Source organism: Triticum urartu, chromosome 4 (genome assembly GCF_003073215.2).
Source record: "Triticum urartu cultivar G1812 chromosome 4, Tu2.1, whole genome shotgun sequence".
Taxonomy (NCBI): Eukaryota; Viridiplantae; Streptophyta; class Magnoliopsida; order Poales; family Poaceae; genus Triticum; species Triticum urartu.
Genome location: NC_053025.1, coordinates 376,195,320 through 376,213,271, shown reverse-complemented (window position 1 = coordinate 376,213,271; position 17,952 = coordinate 376,195,320). Strand labels below are relative to the sequence as shown.

General features: G+C 41.2%; 1 protein-coding gene across 1 annotated transcript; it reads left to right on the top strand.

Annotated features, from left to right (window-relative positions):
• The first annotated feature begins 11,724 nt into the window (after nt 1-11,724).
• LOC125551702 (beta-1,3-galactosyltransferase GALT1-like) lies at nt 11,725-17,402 on the top strand. The gene is made up of 8 exons (XM_048714995.1): nt 11,725-12,234; nt 13,177-14,209; nt 14,719-14,954; nt 15,156-15,437; nt 15,846-15,974; nt 16,103-16,282; nt 16,505-16,612; nt 16,786-17,402. The coding sequence occupies exons 2-8, from the start codon at nt 13,441-13,443 to the stop codon at nt 16,993-16,995; spliced, it is 1,914 nt and encodes a 637-aa protein (XP_048570952.1). The 5' UTR covers nt 11,725-12,234; nt 13,177-13,440; the 3' UTR covers nt 16,996-17,402.
• Nucleotides 17,403-17,952: the final 550 nt, after the last annotated feature.

The window sequence follows — 17,952 nt, the reverse complement described above, 5'->3', positions numbered from 1 at the left end:
CAGGATCAGGGTGCCCACGGATCTTACCTTGTCACGGTCGGCTCTCGTCTCTCCCTCCGCGTTTGGTAGCTCTGTTGGATTGGCACCGCCGTTGAAATTCGATCTTAGAGGTAAGCAAAAATCTGGAGGTAGATTGAATCTATCTTATATATACTCAGTTTGAAAGATAGCTAAGAGTAGATGTGTAGTAATCAGAATACGGTTATGATTAAGTTTATTTTATGAGATGAGGATAAAACCTTTTTTGGGTTGTCTGGATACGGAGTTTTTTGCCAGTTCTGTTTCCCATAAACTCGTTTAACGGTCTAACCACCCAAAATGAGTTAGCGTACCAAAAATATAGTTTTTTTAGGGGCAGAAATAAGTAAAACTTCGTTTTAGTACAACAAGAAAAGTGGGTCTTAATAGTTTTTCTATAAATAATTTTAGCCGTTCCTATTCAAAAAGGCATGCTTCAGAAAAAGAAAAAAACTCTGGTCAAGGAGGCTTAGCTTCCTCTTCCTGGAGAGTCAACCTTCCAATATTGACCAAATTCTAATTGTACACAAACACACAATGCATTTCAACAAAGCAAAACACAACGGGGAATCATACAGATTTATGCAAGGTAACCTGACATAAAAGTCAGCACTGTCCAATGGTCACATTCATACTGATGTACCAATTGTAAAAAACGAACGCAAAGCTCGGTCTGCATCTTTTGGCAAATGAGCTCAGCATAACGCGCTATTGTGGTATTGCCAAAGCTTCCATTCCGAGGTCCTTGCCATTTTGCAGGTTAGCGATGCTTGTATTCAGGGTCTAATATGACTCATTCTCCAGTCACCACAATGCTCTTGCTGAATAGCTTAAGGGTTGGTTTTTCTAATCCTGTACTTGGCACTTTGGAATCACCGTCTGCAACGAATTTTGAGGCCTGAATTTAAGGATACATGTGTGCTAAATCTTATCACAGAGCTACAGAAAAAAAAGCAGACGAACAGATTATGTTCCTTTTGTTCATATCGAGGCATCTATTGTCTTGAAAGACTCATCCTTTAATAGTAGAGATAGTAGAGATATGATGAGCTCACTGATGGCAAACTCAGCTCGAATTTGGGTTCTTTGTAAATTATCAGATACATAGTTCCTTATCCATGTATTTTCAACGAGAGATTGTACGGAACTGAAGTTTAAGTCAGTTTTTTAATTGCTACTCCCTCCTTCCCATATTCTTAGGCGTATTAGTAGCCAGCATGAAAATCAGCGCAGTTTAATTGTTACTTGAACCATCGTACATGCTGTTGAGATGTAAGCATCAACGAAAGACCCAGCCAGAGATTTGTTTTTGTTTCCAAAAAAATAGCGACCGTGAGTGGTTGTTGTAACTGAATGAGAGAGAGAAAGGCATCTGCGCCTTAGATTTTGGGACTTCATGCAAAAACTTACGCGCCTAAGATTTTGGGAAGGAGGGAGTATATGATATTAGATGCCTCAGGTTTTTACCATATTAAAAAGCGTATGCCTTAGAAAGAAATACGACACCTTAGTATTTTTTTTCTTCTATAGCAAGTCACTGTCCAAGCATCTTCATCCTTAATCTGTTTGCAATTTCACGTTGTCTCTTGTTATTTCCAGCTTAAACAGGTGCATATTCGACTAAGAATAGAACGGGGAGATGTTGCGAAAGGAATACTCATGGTTTCTGAAGACTGATTATGCTCACAAACTCAGGTTAGTGTGCATTAAGATCTACAATAGTAATGCAGAATTGAACATACTTTACCTGAGTTGTTATAATTTGATCTGGCGACTTCATGTGCTAAGGACTTCCTTGTAGGCTATGTTTTTCATGGTCGTTAATAAGGGTTCAAATCTTTTTCGCTTATTTGAAATCTTGCTTTGTTCCTTGCCCTTGCCCTTACCCTTCCCTTTACCCTTGCCATTGTCCTTGATGGCGAGAATCTTAATGTTCCTCTTCGCGTTGGCTCTAGACAATGCAATGTAGAGCTGACTGTGAGAGAAATATTTGTAACTGTATTGTACTGTGATTAAGAGGACTTTAGCAAGATTCTTTATGGAAAAGGGGTCTTCAATATGAACTTGAGTTTGGGAACTGAACAGGTGTCTATAATATGAAATTGGGTGAAAAGCATGTCAATCTCACGACATCAATTCTTAAATTTTTTAGTTTGTTACATTTGCTTTCATTCGTTTGCATAGAGTAGACTTGCTGTAAAGACAAGTTTGAGATGCCATGTCGCACCCGTCCACATTAGCACACATTATACATTTGTTTCATGTATTAATTCCCAGAAGTTGATGAGCCTAATGAAGCACCTTCACAATTTGGTAGCTGGTACATAGCTTAAATCCTGCATGCTTTGTTCAATTTACTTGGAGTAGTACTCCTTCACAATTTGGTAGCTGGTACATAGCTTAAAATCCTGCATGCTTTGTTCAATGTACTTGGAGTAGGTACTTAAAGATGCAATCTGAGTACCACTATATTTTTGAGGTCACATCATGAAGTTCGGAACAGGAGTTTAGTATCTTTCTGATGTAAAAAACTTTGCTGAAACAGTTGAGGATTGCAAACCTAGGGCATGGTGGGCACCATCGAACATAACAAAGGTGGACCTCAGTCCTTTGCCGTCGGAGAGGCAAAAGACGGTAGGTGAAGAACTGTGAAGATGATGGCAGGAGGATGTAGCGACGGCATCAGGAGATATAGACGCAGCAACAGCCGTCGAGCGCAGGTTCTGGTTCGGGGGCGCCGAGGTTGCGGTTCAGCAGAGGCAGCTCGCCGCTCGCGTGAGAACGATGTGGCCGGACGGGGAGTGAACTGGCGATTCTCTCCTTGACGTAGTGCGTCCGTGGGTCAATGGAGCTCGTACGCGAGGAAGAACTGGCGTTTCTCTCCCTGCAGACGTGCGTTCGTGGGTCGATGGAGCTCGCAGGTGGTTTTATTTTTTGCCGATGGACCTCGTTCGTGGGTTGAGCTGAACTGTTTTTTAGGCTGGTTTGTTGATCGATGGACCTCGTTCGTGGGTTGAGCCGTTTTTTTTTGGCTGTGGATCTTGTACGTGGGCTGAGTTGGCCTTTGATTTTTGGGATGCTGCGGGCGTGGCCCATCGCCTGATGGTAGTCGTACAAAGGGGGTGGGGGATCGAACGAGGTCGAACCATCACGACGTTCGATCCCCCTTTAATAGTAGAGATTTAAAATTTTCGAATGATTAAATCAACAAGATAGGTTATACATTTTCTTTTGACAACAAAAGATAAGTTATTTGGTTTTTGGTTTTTGTAGCGACTTTCATTTTAAGCTGGGTACTGTAGCAGCTCAACCTGATGCAGTAGTGAGCGATTATTTGGTTTTTGGATGGCTCTTTCTTTGTTATTTTTTAAAACAATATACATTATAAAAACAAAAACAATAATTTTAAAATTCATTTAATTATTTGAAAACGCGGAGAACATTTTTTAAATGCAAATATTTTTTGGAAGCATTATTTTTTTGAAAATGTGAACAATTTTTAAAAAACACAAACAATTGTTTGAATTCCATATTTTTTTTCTAATTTCCAAAAATGAAAACTAAACAAAATGGTAAGAAAAGAATAGGAAAAGAAGAAAAACCCGGACAAGAATATTCGGAAGTGTCCCAAGACAGATAGAAAATAGAACAACAACGTTCCTAAAACCAGATTTCCTGTACAAAATGAGCCACTCCAAATCGCTTGCCCCTCTACGAAAGCTATGCGGCAAATAGGAATTACCGTGAGTGCTATGTCTCGCATTAAGCGAGATTGATCCACCCGCAAAAAAAAAAGCGAGATTGTAGCAAACTGAGCAAATGGGAGAATCAGGTTCAAACGCTTGTCTTCATGGATAGCGCTAGCGCTGCTAGCCACTTCACCAGAATGCCATTCGTGGAAAGTGATAGGGGCACGTACTACTTGACGCGATCCGACTCGGTTTTCTTGGTTTTCTTTTATTCCTCTCCCTTTTTCGTTCTTTTTTGCATTTTGTATCTTTTTTTCTCTTTTCGGATTTCTTTGTTCTTTTTTATTAGTATTCTATATTTTTATATATGTCAACAACATTTTTCTAATACACGACTAATAGCTTTTCAATACAAATTACACATTTTTTTGTTTGATTTTCTTTTTCTTCTTCATTTTTTTGTTTTGTTTTCTTTTTTCTTATATTTTATTTCGTTTTCACTGTATATTTTTGTATATGGTAAATTTTTTAATAAGTGATCAACATTTTTTCATACACGTTCAACATTGCCCGAGCGCTTATTCAATATTTTTTCAAATACTCGTTCAACAATTCAATACTTATTCACATTTTTCAAATACTTGTTAAATATTTTTAAATACTCATTTAACAGTTTTAAATACTTATTAAACATTTTAGAATACTTGTTAAACATTTTTAATACTTATTCAATATTTTTCAAATATTTGTTCAACATTTTTCATATACTCGTTCAACATTTTTAATACTTATTCAACATTTTCAAATACTTATTTAACATTTTTGGAATTCATATTCAACATTTCTCAAATACTTTTTCAATCTTTTTCAAATGTTTTATAGAGTTTCTTTCTGATATATATATTTAGAATATATTGAAGTATAAACAAAAGTGAACAAAAAAAGAAAACAAAAACAGAGAACAGACAGAAAAACAGAAAAAGGAGGTTGGAGCTTTCCGCGTGGCTAGACCACGGCCCATGTAGAGCTCCCTCAACAGGAGAGGCTGCCCTGAGAGCACTATTTGAGGAGCGCTCCTTTGGAAGCCTCCCAACGATCATATTGGGTGGGCTGAGAGCGCATCACTTGGCGCGCTCTCAGCCGCCGCCAAGTGTCGCGCTCTAGGCGCTTTCTCCGGATTTTTTTTCCACACATTTTCTGCTTTTTAAATGATTATATTCAGGTTTTTTTTCGACTTTTCGGTTTTCCACCGGTGTTTCTTAACTTTTCGACAAAAAAATATTAGAAAAACAAATTGTGCCAAAAAAACACGTTTTTTCGTGAGAGGCACGGTTTTGCTTTCGCGAGAGGCATGGCCGTGCCTTTCGGGAATGAAAAAAACAAGTTTTCTCTTTTTTTTTTCTGTGAGAGGCATGGAGTTGCTTCTGCGAGAGGCACGACCCGTGCCTCTCGGAAATGGAAAAAAACGCGTTTTCTCTGGGTTTTTTTGTGAGAGGCACGGTTTTGCTTCCGCGAGTGTCTCTCATAAACTAAAAAATACATTTTTATTTTATTTTTTCTTTCGTGAGAGGCGCGGTTTTATTTCCATGAGAGGTGCCTCTCGGAAACAGCTTCCGAAAAGGGAAAAAAGTGCTTCCGGTTTGGTGTTTTCATCCGATTTTTTCATGACTTCAGCAAAACATATTAACATGTGATCTATATTTGAAGATCTCGACACGAGGAATCCAACTTTGAAAACAATTTCAAGATTTGAATATACGGTTTAAGAGATAAAACATTTTGAATAAACGGATCTACGAAAAAAGAAAAAACTCACAAGTTACGACAAATGGTAAACATGCAGCACACCACTTGTCACAACCAAGAAATGTGAGAGTGATCTTTGAAAGACTCATTAATTAATGATTTCGGGCTGTCCTCTGTCTCACTTACAACGAGAAATAGGGGCACCCAGGAAGCACCTGTAACACGCAGCGCAAATCAAGCGATTTAGCCCATAAGGCTTGATTCGGCCCGTTATTAGTGAAAAAGGAAATGGAGTGCCACCATCAGGCTAGCAAATTCCTATTCGCCGCACATTATCGCGAAATGCCGGTGAAAAGCGCAGCCTCGAGCTAGCACCCAAACAAGTCGGCCCATCTTAGTTGGTTCCGGTTCGGTTTCGCTTTTTCGCTTTTACCTCTGTTATGTTGTTCCTTTTAATATTTCCCTTCCTTTTTTGTTTTTTGAAAAAGTTCCCTTTTAAAAAATGTTCAAAACTTTTAAAGTTGTTCCGAATTTAAAAAATGCCTGGGTTTCATCTGTAGGAATTTTAATAAATGTTCCCATTTTTAAAATGTTTTAAAAATTCAAAAAATATTTGTATTTTATGAATTTCTCACAAATTCAAAAAAAGTTCAGGAATTTCAGAAAATGCTTGCGGTTTCGAAATTTATTTGGAATATCAAACAATTGTTCCTGTTTAATAAAATTATTTACAAATTCAAAAAAATGTTTGCATGTTCAATTTTTTTTCACAATTTAAAGAATATTTGGGAATGCTTACAAATGTTTGCAATTTCAATTTTGATTCCTGCAATCCAAAAAATGTCCAGAAATTTCAAAATTCGTTCACATTTCTAAAAGTATTCATTATTTTAAGAAGAAACCGGCTGCTACAGTGTAGCGATCCCTACAGTAAACCAAATCATATGATGTTTTTTTTAGAATGAAGGCTCAAGAATAAACCGAATCATACAGTAAAATGCGCATTGCTACAATGTCTTCTGCTACATGGGCCGGGTCGAATATGGAGGGTCCTTGTGCGTCGCGGCGCAGTTGGACGCATTGAGCGTTCAATAGGCCATGCCATTGTTCTCAAAACAAACAAACAGAAAAAATCTCACCCAACACGGGTACTACGACAGTAGTGTAATTTTCTTATTTTTCTTCTTTCTGAGCAGGGAGACAACATCATGTTGCTTTCCGTATAGACTCGTGGGTCTCGTTCTTCTTCTCCGGACCCGGTATTGGCACGCACAGGGCGGTGCGTTAATAGATGAAACAGTTACTCCCTCCGTTTCTAAATATAAGCTTTCATAAAAATTCCACTATGGACTATATACTGAGCAAAATGAATGAATCTATATTCTAAAATGCATTTATATACATCCGTATATGGTTCATAGTGGAATCTCTACAAAGACTTATATTTATAAACGAAGGGAGTGCATATTTGACTATTTGAGCATGATTACCGGACGATTAAAGGTAGCTAGGTGTTTTCTTTAGGAAAAGTACTACACTCACAGTAGGAAAAAGGCCCTTCTCCTAGAAAAATTTCTAGACTAGCATCGACATAATTTATAGTGCTGCGTAGCATTTCCTCTTTTTCTGAAATATAAGTCATGCGTGATATTTCAGTCTTTTCTTTTGAAGGTGTTCCTCATATTTCAGTCTCCAAAGAATGCAGTTTACTGATTTTTTTTTACTTATGATATCTCCGGAAAAAACTGATTTGGATAAGTTAAAAAAACCATTTAAAATTTATTAAAAACGAAACAAAAGTTAATTAACCCATAATGTTTTTCAGTTTTTTTTTCAATCATCTATATACTATATACAAATATAAGATGATCCCAATGGGGCAGGCCATCAAACCAGGTCAATCCGACGACCTACATTGCTTCAATGATGAGCACTAAATATGTTTAGCATGCTATCAAATATTGACATCAATAATAATTATTTATATCTTTACCAATATAAAAAGACCTAGAGGAGCAGATCCAACTAATCACGGGCATCAAACCAGGTCAATCCAACGACCTACATTGTTCCAATGGTGAACACTCAACATGTTTAGTGTGCAAATAATTACACACCAAATATTGATGTCAATGATAATTACATTAATATTTATGTGCAATTAATGTTTGTCTAATATCAACGTGCAAGTATTATTTGCCTAATGTCAACTTGAATTGCCTAATAATAGCATGCATTGCACGTACACATTTATCAGTCTTTACTTTTAAAGGGGAGTTGGTAACGTCGCCTCACCTCCCACCAACCATATATTATGCTCATGAGCGTCTTACAGGCGACCTTTCGCTCAAGAGCAGTCAATATGGGCCGCCCAATTTGACGCGTGCATTAACTCAATCAAATCGGCATTTTCCTAAAACAACGTTGTGCATTAATTCAGTCAAATCAAATCTTATGAATATCTCAACTAATCTAAAATTGCCTTCCACTATTCATATTCAAATAAAATCTTACCAAAACATTAACTATAATCAAAGTTGACCGGCCCAATTGACGCGTGCACGCGTTTTTAGTTTTCGTTTCTTTTTTATGTTTCTTTTTTGTTTCATTTTTTCTATGACCAAACTATTATTTTGTACTCAGCATACTATCAGAATCGACATAAAACTGTATGCCAAGTTAATTAGGCAGGAAATTAGTCACACCAAATCAACCACCCAGACATTAGTGTGAATTTTTTAAAATATAGCGTAAAATCAATTTGAAAATCAAACTATTAATACAATCAATTAGTCAGGCAGTTAATTACATGTGCAATTAATTAGGTACATTTAATAGGGATTTTTTTTGTCCAAATCAATTTAAAAACTAAATCATTAATGCGGCAGACAATTAATTCGGCCTACAGATTAGCGTGGATCTATCAGAAAACTGCTTCTTTTCTTTACAATGTCGGCCACTATTTTTCTGCAGGAGAATACGGGTACCTCGGCCTTTGATGGAATTATGCTTGGTAGCTGGGATCTGCCAGAAAACTGCTTGTTTTCTTTACAGTGTTGAACAATGTTTTGCCGCATAAGAATCTAGGTACCTCTATCTCCATCTTTGATGAAATTCTGCACGGTAGCAGGGATCTGCCAAATAAATATTGCTCTGGACATTATATCATGGGTTATTGGAACATTTGGATGCAAAAAAAAAATGTTCTCGACATTGTATCATTGGTTGTTGGAACATCTAGATGCAAAGTAGCATGAGAATCTTCGATAGTGAATCCCTAGGTGTCTGATCATGGAGAATTCTACTCAAGAATGACTTAAAAGATTGTGGGGTATAGAGTGAAACAAAAGAACGTCAATTGCCTCGAGAACTAGATTGACCAAAAAGTTCGCTAAGATAGTTCGCTAAGAGCATCTCCAACAATAGACCAAAAAGTTAAAGACCAAAAACTGATTTTAGGTGCCGAGAGAGAAGGTAATATGTCAAATTTGGCTCATATTCATGGCAAATCAGAAGAATTCAACGTAAAATTATGTATCTTAGATGTTATATTCACTACATTCCTAGCAATATCACATTCAATAAAAATGGATACAAAAATATAATTTTCTTGCGAATCAACCTGTGGTTGAGTTGGTTAGGTGGACAGTGATATCCCTAACCCACTAGGGTTCAAATCCTGGTGCTCGCAGTATTCCTAGATTTATTTCAGGATTTCCGGCGATGCGCTTTCAGTGGGAGGAGACGTTCCCGTCGACGACGAGGCGCCTACGGTGACTTCGTAAATCTCAAGATGATATGCCGGCTCAGTCTCTCGGAGATGCTCATAGGGGTAGGATGTGCGTGCGTGCGTTCATAGGGGTGAGTGTATGCGCGTGTATATGAGCGCTTGTGTCTGTACTGATGCTCAAAAAAAATTATAATTTCCTTTGCAGCATCTCGCCGAACATGTTGGGTGCGATGAGCTCACTTCTGGCCAATTGAGTTCAACGGGGACGAGAGGGATGCCAATCAGTGGGGGATGGTGACGGGAAGGAGGCCGAAGGCCAAGGGATCCGACGCGACGACCAATTTTGACGATGGGAACTCGCCCATGTGCCGAGAGTGATCACCTTGGGGTGGAGCGGCGACAGTGACAGTTGGGGAAGGACTTACGTCGATGGGACCGGGCGGCGGCATGGGGAGCTTGGTGGTGTTCGGGGCGGACGATACAGACGGCGCCGAGGGGCGGAGTTCAAGGTGGAAACAATCTTTTGGTCACAGCTGCGTTTTTGGTCTGCTGTTGGAGATGTTCTATGTGTTGATAATTTTTTGTGAGCCACCGATAATTTTGCTTCATGCTATCCAGAACGAGAATCGTATAGTCTCTTTTGTATTTTCTTATTCTTTTTTGTAGATTGTAAACATGTTTTTTAATATACGTGAAAATAGCGTATACTGTTCTTGTTTAAAAAGAAGGCGTGGCTCGTATTCAAATCTGTTGGGCTGACTTCCGGTGCAATTTGCACACTTGTCTACATGTAAAAAAGGTCGTCTCTCAGTTACGCAATGTCAGAGCAACGGCAGAAGTCAGTTCTGACGGTCCACGCACTCTGTGGAAAAAGTATTCCATGGTACTTCTAGAAAGAGGATAGTATATTGTTTCTTGTATAGATCATGTGACCCAATAGAGATTGGTGCTTCTAATCCATTGCGAGGAAATACAAGATGCACCATAAACATCAGATTAGTTGGCTGCTGGTGAGCTAGGCCCCATAGATTCCAGTTTAATTCTTCAGGCAAAACGGCAGCTGATGCAGATGTTTTAAGAGGTGTCAGCATATGAAGTTGGTACGCACGCATTCCCCCGCCCGCACCGAAAGAAAAGAAGAGACTTCACGAAATGCGCAGATTGGTGCACCTAACGCGAACCAGAATTTCACCATCGCGGAAAAGACTATCCACGCACACCTAATCGGCCAATGATGACCTTTGCTGGAACATCCGATGCTCATCACGGGGTTCGGACAAATACGAGGCCCAGTGTGTTCCTTTTTCTTTCTTTCCAAATAATTTGCCGAGTGCGCAGTTTGACGTGCTCAAATCAAAACCACCGGCCATGTCAAATGGTTTCGTGTCATGCATGTGGCAGTGGGGTGTGTGCGTCGTGAATGGAGAGCTTCAAGTTTGAATTTTCCTCCTCTGACGCTGTCTGTTTTACTTAGATAATAGCTTTGCAGAAAGAAAAAGGCAAAGCAAAAGAGCACGCGTGGCTTTGCTCGGGGCCTGGGAGCTCCCTCCGGTGGACCAGCCGAGCCGCCCCAGGAAAGACTAGGTTTACAAGACGCAATCTCCCAACGGGAACCGCGACCGAGGCTTCATTTTTTCTCGTCCGTTTGGTAAGCGAGAAAGGGACGCGTATGCGCATCATTTCTCGTAGGATGGAACGGGTTCACATACTGCACGGTGTTGCTATGTGCTGCACATTTGTCACCCGGGTCAACACGACGCCGGGCACGCACATCTTTGTCATGAAAATAGTTAGCCGGCCGGAAAAAGATCGACAAAGCGTATGGATCAAAGGAACCGGATCATCATAAGCTATCTCAATGCCAGATGTATCTTAATAACTTCCCTATAGTCCATTGTGCCGTCCAACGGCGCGGGTGCCTGTGGAAAACTATTGTGACCGTGGCTTGTTTGCCCAGCGACAAGTCAATTTTGAACGATGGCCAAATGTGGAGTCGATTGTGCAAATCCGCGACGTCATACGGAGGACATCGCGGTCTCGCAACCAACCAACCGGCACCGTACATGTGCGTCCGCAGGAGTACAGCGGGGCCCACCCGAGAAAATGACCGGGTTTGTTTGAAAGCAAAGCGTCCCGTATGGTAGCGGGTTTGGACCGGCATCAGCTTTGTGCTTATCGTAAAGACCCGATTTGGTTGCCTCTGCCGGTCTCCCGCGCCCCTCCCTCCAGTCCGGTCCAGCGAACCAACGTGCCTGCCCCGTAGTAGTACCAAACCGTAAAAAATGTGGCGGCCTAGTTTTGAATTTGTCTCTGCTCGTGCTCGTCCAAACCGTCCAAAACCGAGCCGACCCAAGCCAGCCGCGCGGCACGAGGTCTCCAGTCTCCTCCTCGAGCAGTGAGATCTCCTCTCCCCCCGCTGGCGGTGCAGCCCATCGAATCGAGCCCCACCCACCATCACCACCCACGACCGCGACCCTTTCTCCGCCACGCCCGAAAGGAAAAGAAATAATCAATGAGGAGCCCCCCTCCCCTCCCTGCACGGCGCCTATTCGCTCCCTCGCTCGGTCGGTCAGCTCGTCGCGTGGACTCGAAGCCTCGCTCAGCAGGCATCCTTCCCTTTCCTTCGCTCCGCTTCGTCCCTACAGACCGTCAGACCCCCATCCCTCTCCCAACTCCAAGCTCCAAAGCCCGCTTGCTGAGACCGAGCTTCTCTCCCCCCCTCCCCGTCGCTCCCTCTCCCGCCACCTTGCGCTCGCTCGCTTGCTGCGGCGCGCCGAGCTACCTCCGCCGTCCGCCTCGCTCGCTCGCTCCAGCGGCGGCAGAGGCCAGACGGGCAGCCCGAGCCGTCCCCTGCCGAGCGGCCCTCGCATTGCGGCTGCGCCTCGTGGATTTCCGGTCGCATTGTGAGACGGGCGGGGATCGCTCGGGTGGTGCCAGCGCGGCGCGGCGCGGCGGCGGTGGAGTGTCCTCGTGCTGCGCCTGATCTCGCGCCCCCAGATTCGTCGCCGTTCCGGTGATCTGCGCATTTGCTCTGCTGGACAGTATCCGGCGGTGAGTATCTCTCTCTCTCTCTCTCTCTTTTCCCCGTCGAAAGGGAACTGTCGGTGGGTGTAAGTGGGGGCTGTCGCGAGATTCGCGTTGCCTATTTCGTGCGGTAGCTTTTCCTAAATACGCAGTCGGATTATTTCTTTGGCTGCTGCAATTTCTTTCTTTTATTTTTTTGCTGCAATTTCTTTCGACTTTTCGCGATCTCACTAGTGCACTTCTTTATTGGGCCTTGCTTAATTTACGTGTCGCGTCTACTTTTTAATCAGTAATAATTGGAACTAGCTAGTGTTTGACGCAGTTCCTTTTTCGCGTTTTCCTAAATAAAATTGTTGTCTCCTCTGAATTTCCTCGGTGAGAAATGGTTTGGCAGCCTCGTTTTGAAACTGTTTTCTGCTGCCGGTTCGCACTTAATTGCGCCCCCCCCTTGAAAGGGGATAATTTGGTTAGATCGGCTGGGAGCTAGTATTAATTTCAGATACGGCTATTTAAATTCCAGTTCGTAATCATGTTATGGCGAGGGGATGTCCTAGTCTCGGTTGGCGGCACCGTGACATGAAGGCAAATATCTATTGTAGCCATTTTAGGATGCTGGAGTATTTTACAAGTAGATGAGGCTTGTTTGCCACGTGAGATCGATTCTGACATCCTAATTGTACATACATACTTTTCACACAAAAAAACATAACATACATGTCTGTAATCATGTTGTTATTTATGCCATAGTATTTGCAACATGGATGATCATATACTCCAAGCCTTGTGTAGCTGTGTTATGTGACGCCGTTGATGCAATTCACTTCTCAGTGCGGTTTTTTTTTTCCCGATAAAGGCCGGATTTTATTAGCTCAAAAGGGAGCAACAAGGGGATACAAATGCGGTTAAGTACCACATTAGTTCTTTTACTGGATAGAGTCCATTTTTTATACCGCTCCTTTACCTTTGCAGGACACAGTGACTCGCCTCAGTTTCGCTGATACACTTCTGTGTGCTAATGCGGTTATAAAGCTTTCATCACACCTCTGGAACGTTTGTGTGACCTTCAAGGCGTTGATGAGCACTGAACAACGGTGGCAGTTCAGCAGGAATTGACTTGACTGGCTGAGTTAGATGGGTTAGTTGTGAACTGAGATTCTATGGATGCGTGATATTTTAGGCTGAAAATACAGTGAATGTGACCCTCATACCAACTTGTCATATCAGTTTTGAGTGATGAAGAAATGGCACGGTGGTTCTGTCATAGTATGTTTGTTCCTAATCTTGATGTTAAGATATGTGATATTGGATAGCCCGCTTGCTGAAAGATCTCTTCAGTATGTCTTCCAACAAAATAGCACGGCACAGCTACACTGGTTAGATGTTCCAAACCCACCTGCACTTCAGAATCCACAGAACTTCTCTCAAGTCATATCAACTGAATTGCTAGCTTCCAACCTTTCCATAACAAGAAATCTCTCTGATAGAGAAATACAGACATTGCATTCTTGGAATCATCTGAGGGACCTTGTAAATAATGCCCACATCCTACCAGATGGATTGGATGCAATCAAGGAAGCTGGAGTTGCATGGAGGAAGCTAAATGCAGCCCTTGAATATGATGACTCAGTTGTTTCATTCAATGGTAGCACACAGCATAAGGACAAAGAGAAGCAATGCCCATATTCCATTAGAAGAATGAATGTTACAAGGGTGGGTGATAGATTTGTCTTAAGAATTCCGTGTGGGCTTATTCAGGGCTCTTCGATAACTATTATTGGCACTCCTGGTGGTCTTCTGGGTAATTTTAAGATAGACTTAACTGGAGCTGCAGTCCCTGGTGAACCAGACCCTCCAATTGTGCTTCATTACAATGTCCGTCTTCTTGGTGATAAACTTACAGAAGATCCTGTAATTGTCCAAAATACATGGACTATAGCTGATGATTGGGGTTCTGAAGACCGTTGCCCATCTTCTGATTCGGATGCTAAGGACAGTGTAAAAGGTATCCATTCTTTCTCTGGTCCATATCTTACATTATTTCTTTTTTTTGATAAAGGGCATTTTTATTGACTCAAAATGTAGCATCAAGCGGATACAAAACATAATGAGCATCACCCGGCCTCTGCATAACTAAGATGCACATAGCCAAACAAAAACAAATTGAAAGAATATAAAAAAGACGACATATCAGCAATAGTAGGATCATGGTGAATACCCATGGCATGGTATTGGCATTGCATGTGAGTTATTCCTTCTAGAATCTGGTTCTGTAATCAGCAAATTTTATCCACCTTGTTAAAAGTTACTTGCCCCTGTATGTACCACCATAAATATGTACTGTGTCGAGGTATTGTATTATCTGATATCACTATGTCTGTCTATTTTTTTGCACACTTCTTATTTGTACCCTTAAGACCTGTTGAACAAAATGGATTTGGGTCTTGGTAAACAATATGTATTTTCTTTTGATGGCAGGCTTGACATATAGTTTTGTTTTCTGTTGTTTTTCAGTGGACGATTTGGAAAAATGTAGCAGCATGGTGGGCAAAGCCCACAAACAGATCTTGGCCTCAAAGTCACATTCTAATTTTTCAAGCATGCAACCTACAAGGAAAACAACTGCAGAACCTAAAAAATATTATCCCTTCAAACAAGGATATCTTGCTATAGCAATTCTTCGTGTTGGAGCAGAGGGGATCCATATGACTGTAGATGGGAAACATGTCACTTCCTTTGCATTTCGAGAGGTGAGTTGTGTATAAGATATTTGTTTTGCTATTGCATTTTGTAACAGTGTCTAGACAAACTGATTTTGCCAGGGTAACAATTTTGTTGTTGTGTCTTCGGATGGTCTGTGAAAGTTATTGTTCCATACTCTCATTATCGAACTATTTTCTGTCCATGTTTCAAAGTATGTTCTTATTACTAATCTACCACATTTTGACCAGGATTTGGAGCCTGGGTTTGTTGGGGAAGTAAGGATTGAAGGAGATATTAAATTGCTGTCTGTGCTAGCGAGTGGCTTGCCTACAACAGAGGACTTTGAGCATGTCACTGACTTGGAAATATTGAAGGCTCCACCTGTCCCTACGAATAAATCCATTGATCTTTTTATTGGGATATTCTCTACAGCAAATAATTTTAAACGCAGAATGGCGGTTCGAAGAACGTGGATGCAGTACGATGCTGTCCGTTCAGGAAAAGTCGCAGTTCGGTTCTTTGTTGGCCTGGTAAGGATGAAAGGCACATAATATTATATCTTACAGTAATTTGTATGCCATATAGTAGTTATACCTACATAAATGCAATATGTGTACATTTGTCAAATAATAGGTGTAGAGCTGCATACCACAAGGCTCCATTCATGTTTTTCCTCACAAACAAACATGCTTAGTCCTCACTTTGTGCGTGGTTGGGGTGGGGGGTATCATGCCTGTGCAGTGACCACCTTATTGAAGATCTTTCTCCTTTGTTGATTGCATTTGCGTTCACTGTGTACTTGCTTAGCCCTCATCACAAGAAACAATCTTTGAAATTTTGTCAAAACTCTTCTTGTGTCCTGTTGTATACTAGAATTACCGCTCTTCACTTCATGGTCAATACTCATGTACCCCTTTGGCTTCTTTGATAAATAAAAGCATAAAAATGAGGTGGTGAACGAGGAGCTCTGGAACGAAGCACGGACATATGGAGACATCCAATTGATGCCATTTGTTGATTATTACAGCTTGATTCTTTGGAAGACGATTGCCATTTGCATATATGGGGTATGTATATACTTTTTGAGGAGAATTTCTTTAATTTCTTTGCGGGTAGATTTTTATTTGGGAGTACAGTGGAACCCTGGGAACTCTGCCTGCAGCCTGCATTTTCTGACATCACTTTTCTTGTGCAGACAAATGTACTTTCAGCCAAGTATGTTATGAAAACCGATGATGACGCTTTTGTTCGTGTAGATGAGATACTTTCGTCCCTACATCAAGTAAATATCAGCCATGGACTGCTGTATGGTCGTGTCAATTCTGATTCTCAGCCTCACCGAGATCCGTATAGCAAGTGGTACATAACTTCAGAGGTAACATTTTAAATTATATTTTTTTCTATTGCACAATTATGCAAGCGTGTTTTTAGCACAGGGAAAGTCTTTATCTGCGCGATGGAAATTTAGTTTTTGTTCAAACCAATGATGGAAACTTCACCACTACTGTGTTTTGGACGGCCATGTATATTGTGCATTATCATTTATCATGTAGCAGATGCTTAGCAAATGTTTCCGCTGTTACCTGCCTTTATGTAGGAATGGCCTGAAGAAAGTTATCCCCCATGGGCACATGGACCAGGGTACATTGTATCTGAGGACATAGCAAAAGAAGTTTACAGGAAACACAAAAGAGGGGAGCTAAAGGTATGCACCCTTCTAAAATTTGTAAAAGGGCACCCTCTTTTCCAGCAGAGATAATTAATTCTCTTCAGTTGCTTCAGTCTGAAACTTGAAGGCAGCTTAGAGAAAACACCATGCTCTCCAGCCGTTTGTCCCTGCTGTGGTGCGGAATATTAACCGGCGATTTTGACTTGCAGATGTTCAAGCTGGAGGATGTGGCGATGGGAATATGGATCAATGAGATGAGGAAGGAAGGCATTGATGTCACGTACCAGAACGACGGAAGGATCTTGGTGGAAGGCTGTGAGGATGGGTATGTGGTTGCCCACTACCAGGAGCCAAGGCAGATGATGTGCCTCTGGGACAAATTCCAGAAAACAAAGCGAGGAAACTGTTGCAACGAGTAAGGGTGAACGATCTTCTATGTTCTGATGGCTACTGCTTGCTGGCATCTAACGGCAAGTTTGAGAACATCCATGAAAGAGGAGCCAGAGAGCTTCTCGCGGATGGTTTCTGATCACAATTGACAGGCCACAATTTTTTTCTGACATCGGCCATTCTTTTGTGTCCGTGTTCTGGAGTAGTTCCCTGGCTTACAACCATATATTTTTGTAGGAGATGTAGTAGGTCCCTTCGGTTTTGGCCATAGGTAGGGAGGTGTGGCTGCTTGTAACATATCATACGAGAACGTAGGGCTACATTTTTAGGATAGTTGGGAGGGCCAGCTTTAGCCAAGAAAAATCAGTGGATGAATTTTGCATCCGTGTAAAGCTATTCGAGAACCACTTGTATAATTGATAGTCCACTTGTGTTTCGTATTGGAGCAACTCTAGGGGAAGTGCATGGATGAACCCGGATACATATGAATCCACTTTGAAAAACACATTTCTAAATGCTAAAAAAATCTGGAAAAAGTTGCACGGGTATGTCTCCATGTTCTATGTGCATGCATAAAGTTTCATGGAAAAATAACTTTTTTTGTGACCTGTGCAAAAAAGACAATAAATTGTGTTGTGTAACACTATTTAGAAGCACTGAAATTCGTCTTTTTTGTGGAGACAAAACAAAAAGACATTTTTCATAAAACTTTGTGCCGTGTGCATATATTTGTGAACATGTATGCGTGATTTTTTTTTAATTTTTCGACGCTTTAAAACATGCTTAAAATGCATTTAAAAAAAAATGGGTACATATGCCCATGGGTGCAGGGGTGCCCTCTCGCAACTCTAGGCACTATATTCTCGTCCCGCAAAATCATTTTACGGTTCCTTCTAAAACGATTTTGCAGGAATTGATGCGCCCTGACATAACAGATCTGCTATCGCAAACTGCAAATTTAAAAATATACATCATACATAGCTCCT

Bases quoted from the DNA above. Each gene is read 5' to 3' on its own strand.
- LOC125551702 (XM_048714995.1), top strand. From the start codon at position 13,441: ATGAAGAAATGGCACGGTGGTTCTGTCATAGTATGTTTGTTCCTAATC. The intron at 15,438-15,845 runs GTAAGGATGAAA...GATAAATAAAAG, and splicing joins TTCGGTTCTTTGTTGGCCTG to CATAAAAATGAGGTGGTGAA. The intron at 16,613-16,785 runs GTATGCACCCTT...TTTGACTTGCAG, and splicing joins ACAAAAGAGGGGAGCTAAAG to ATGTTCAAGCTGGAGGATGT.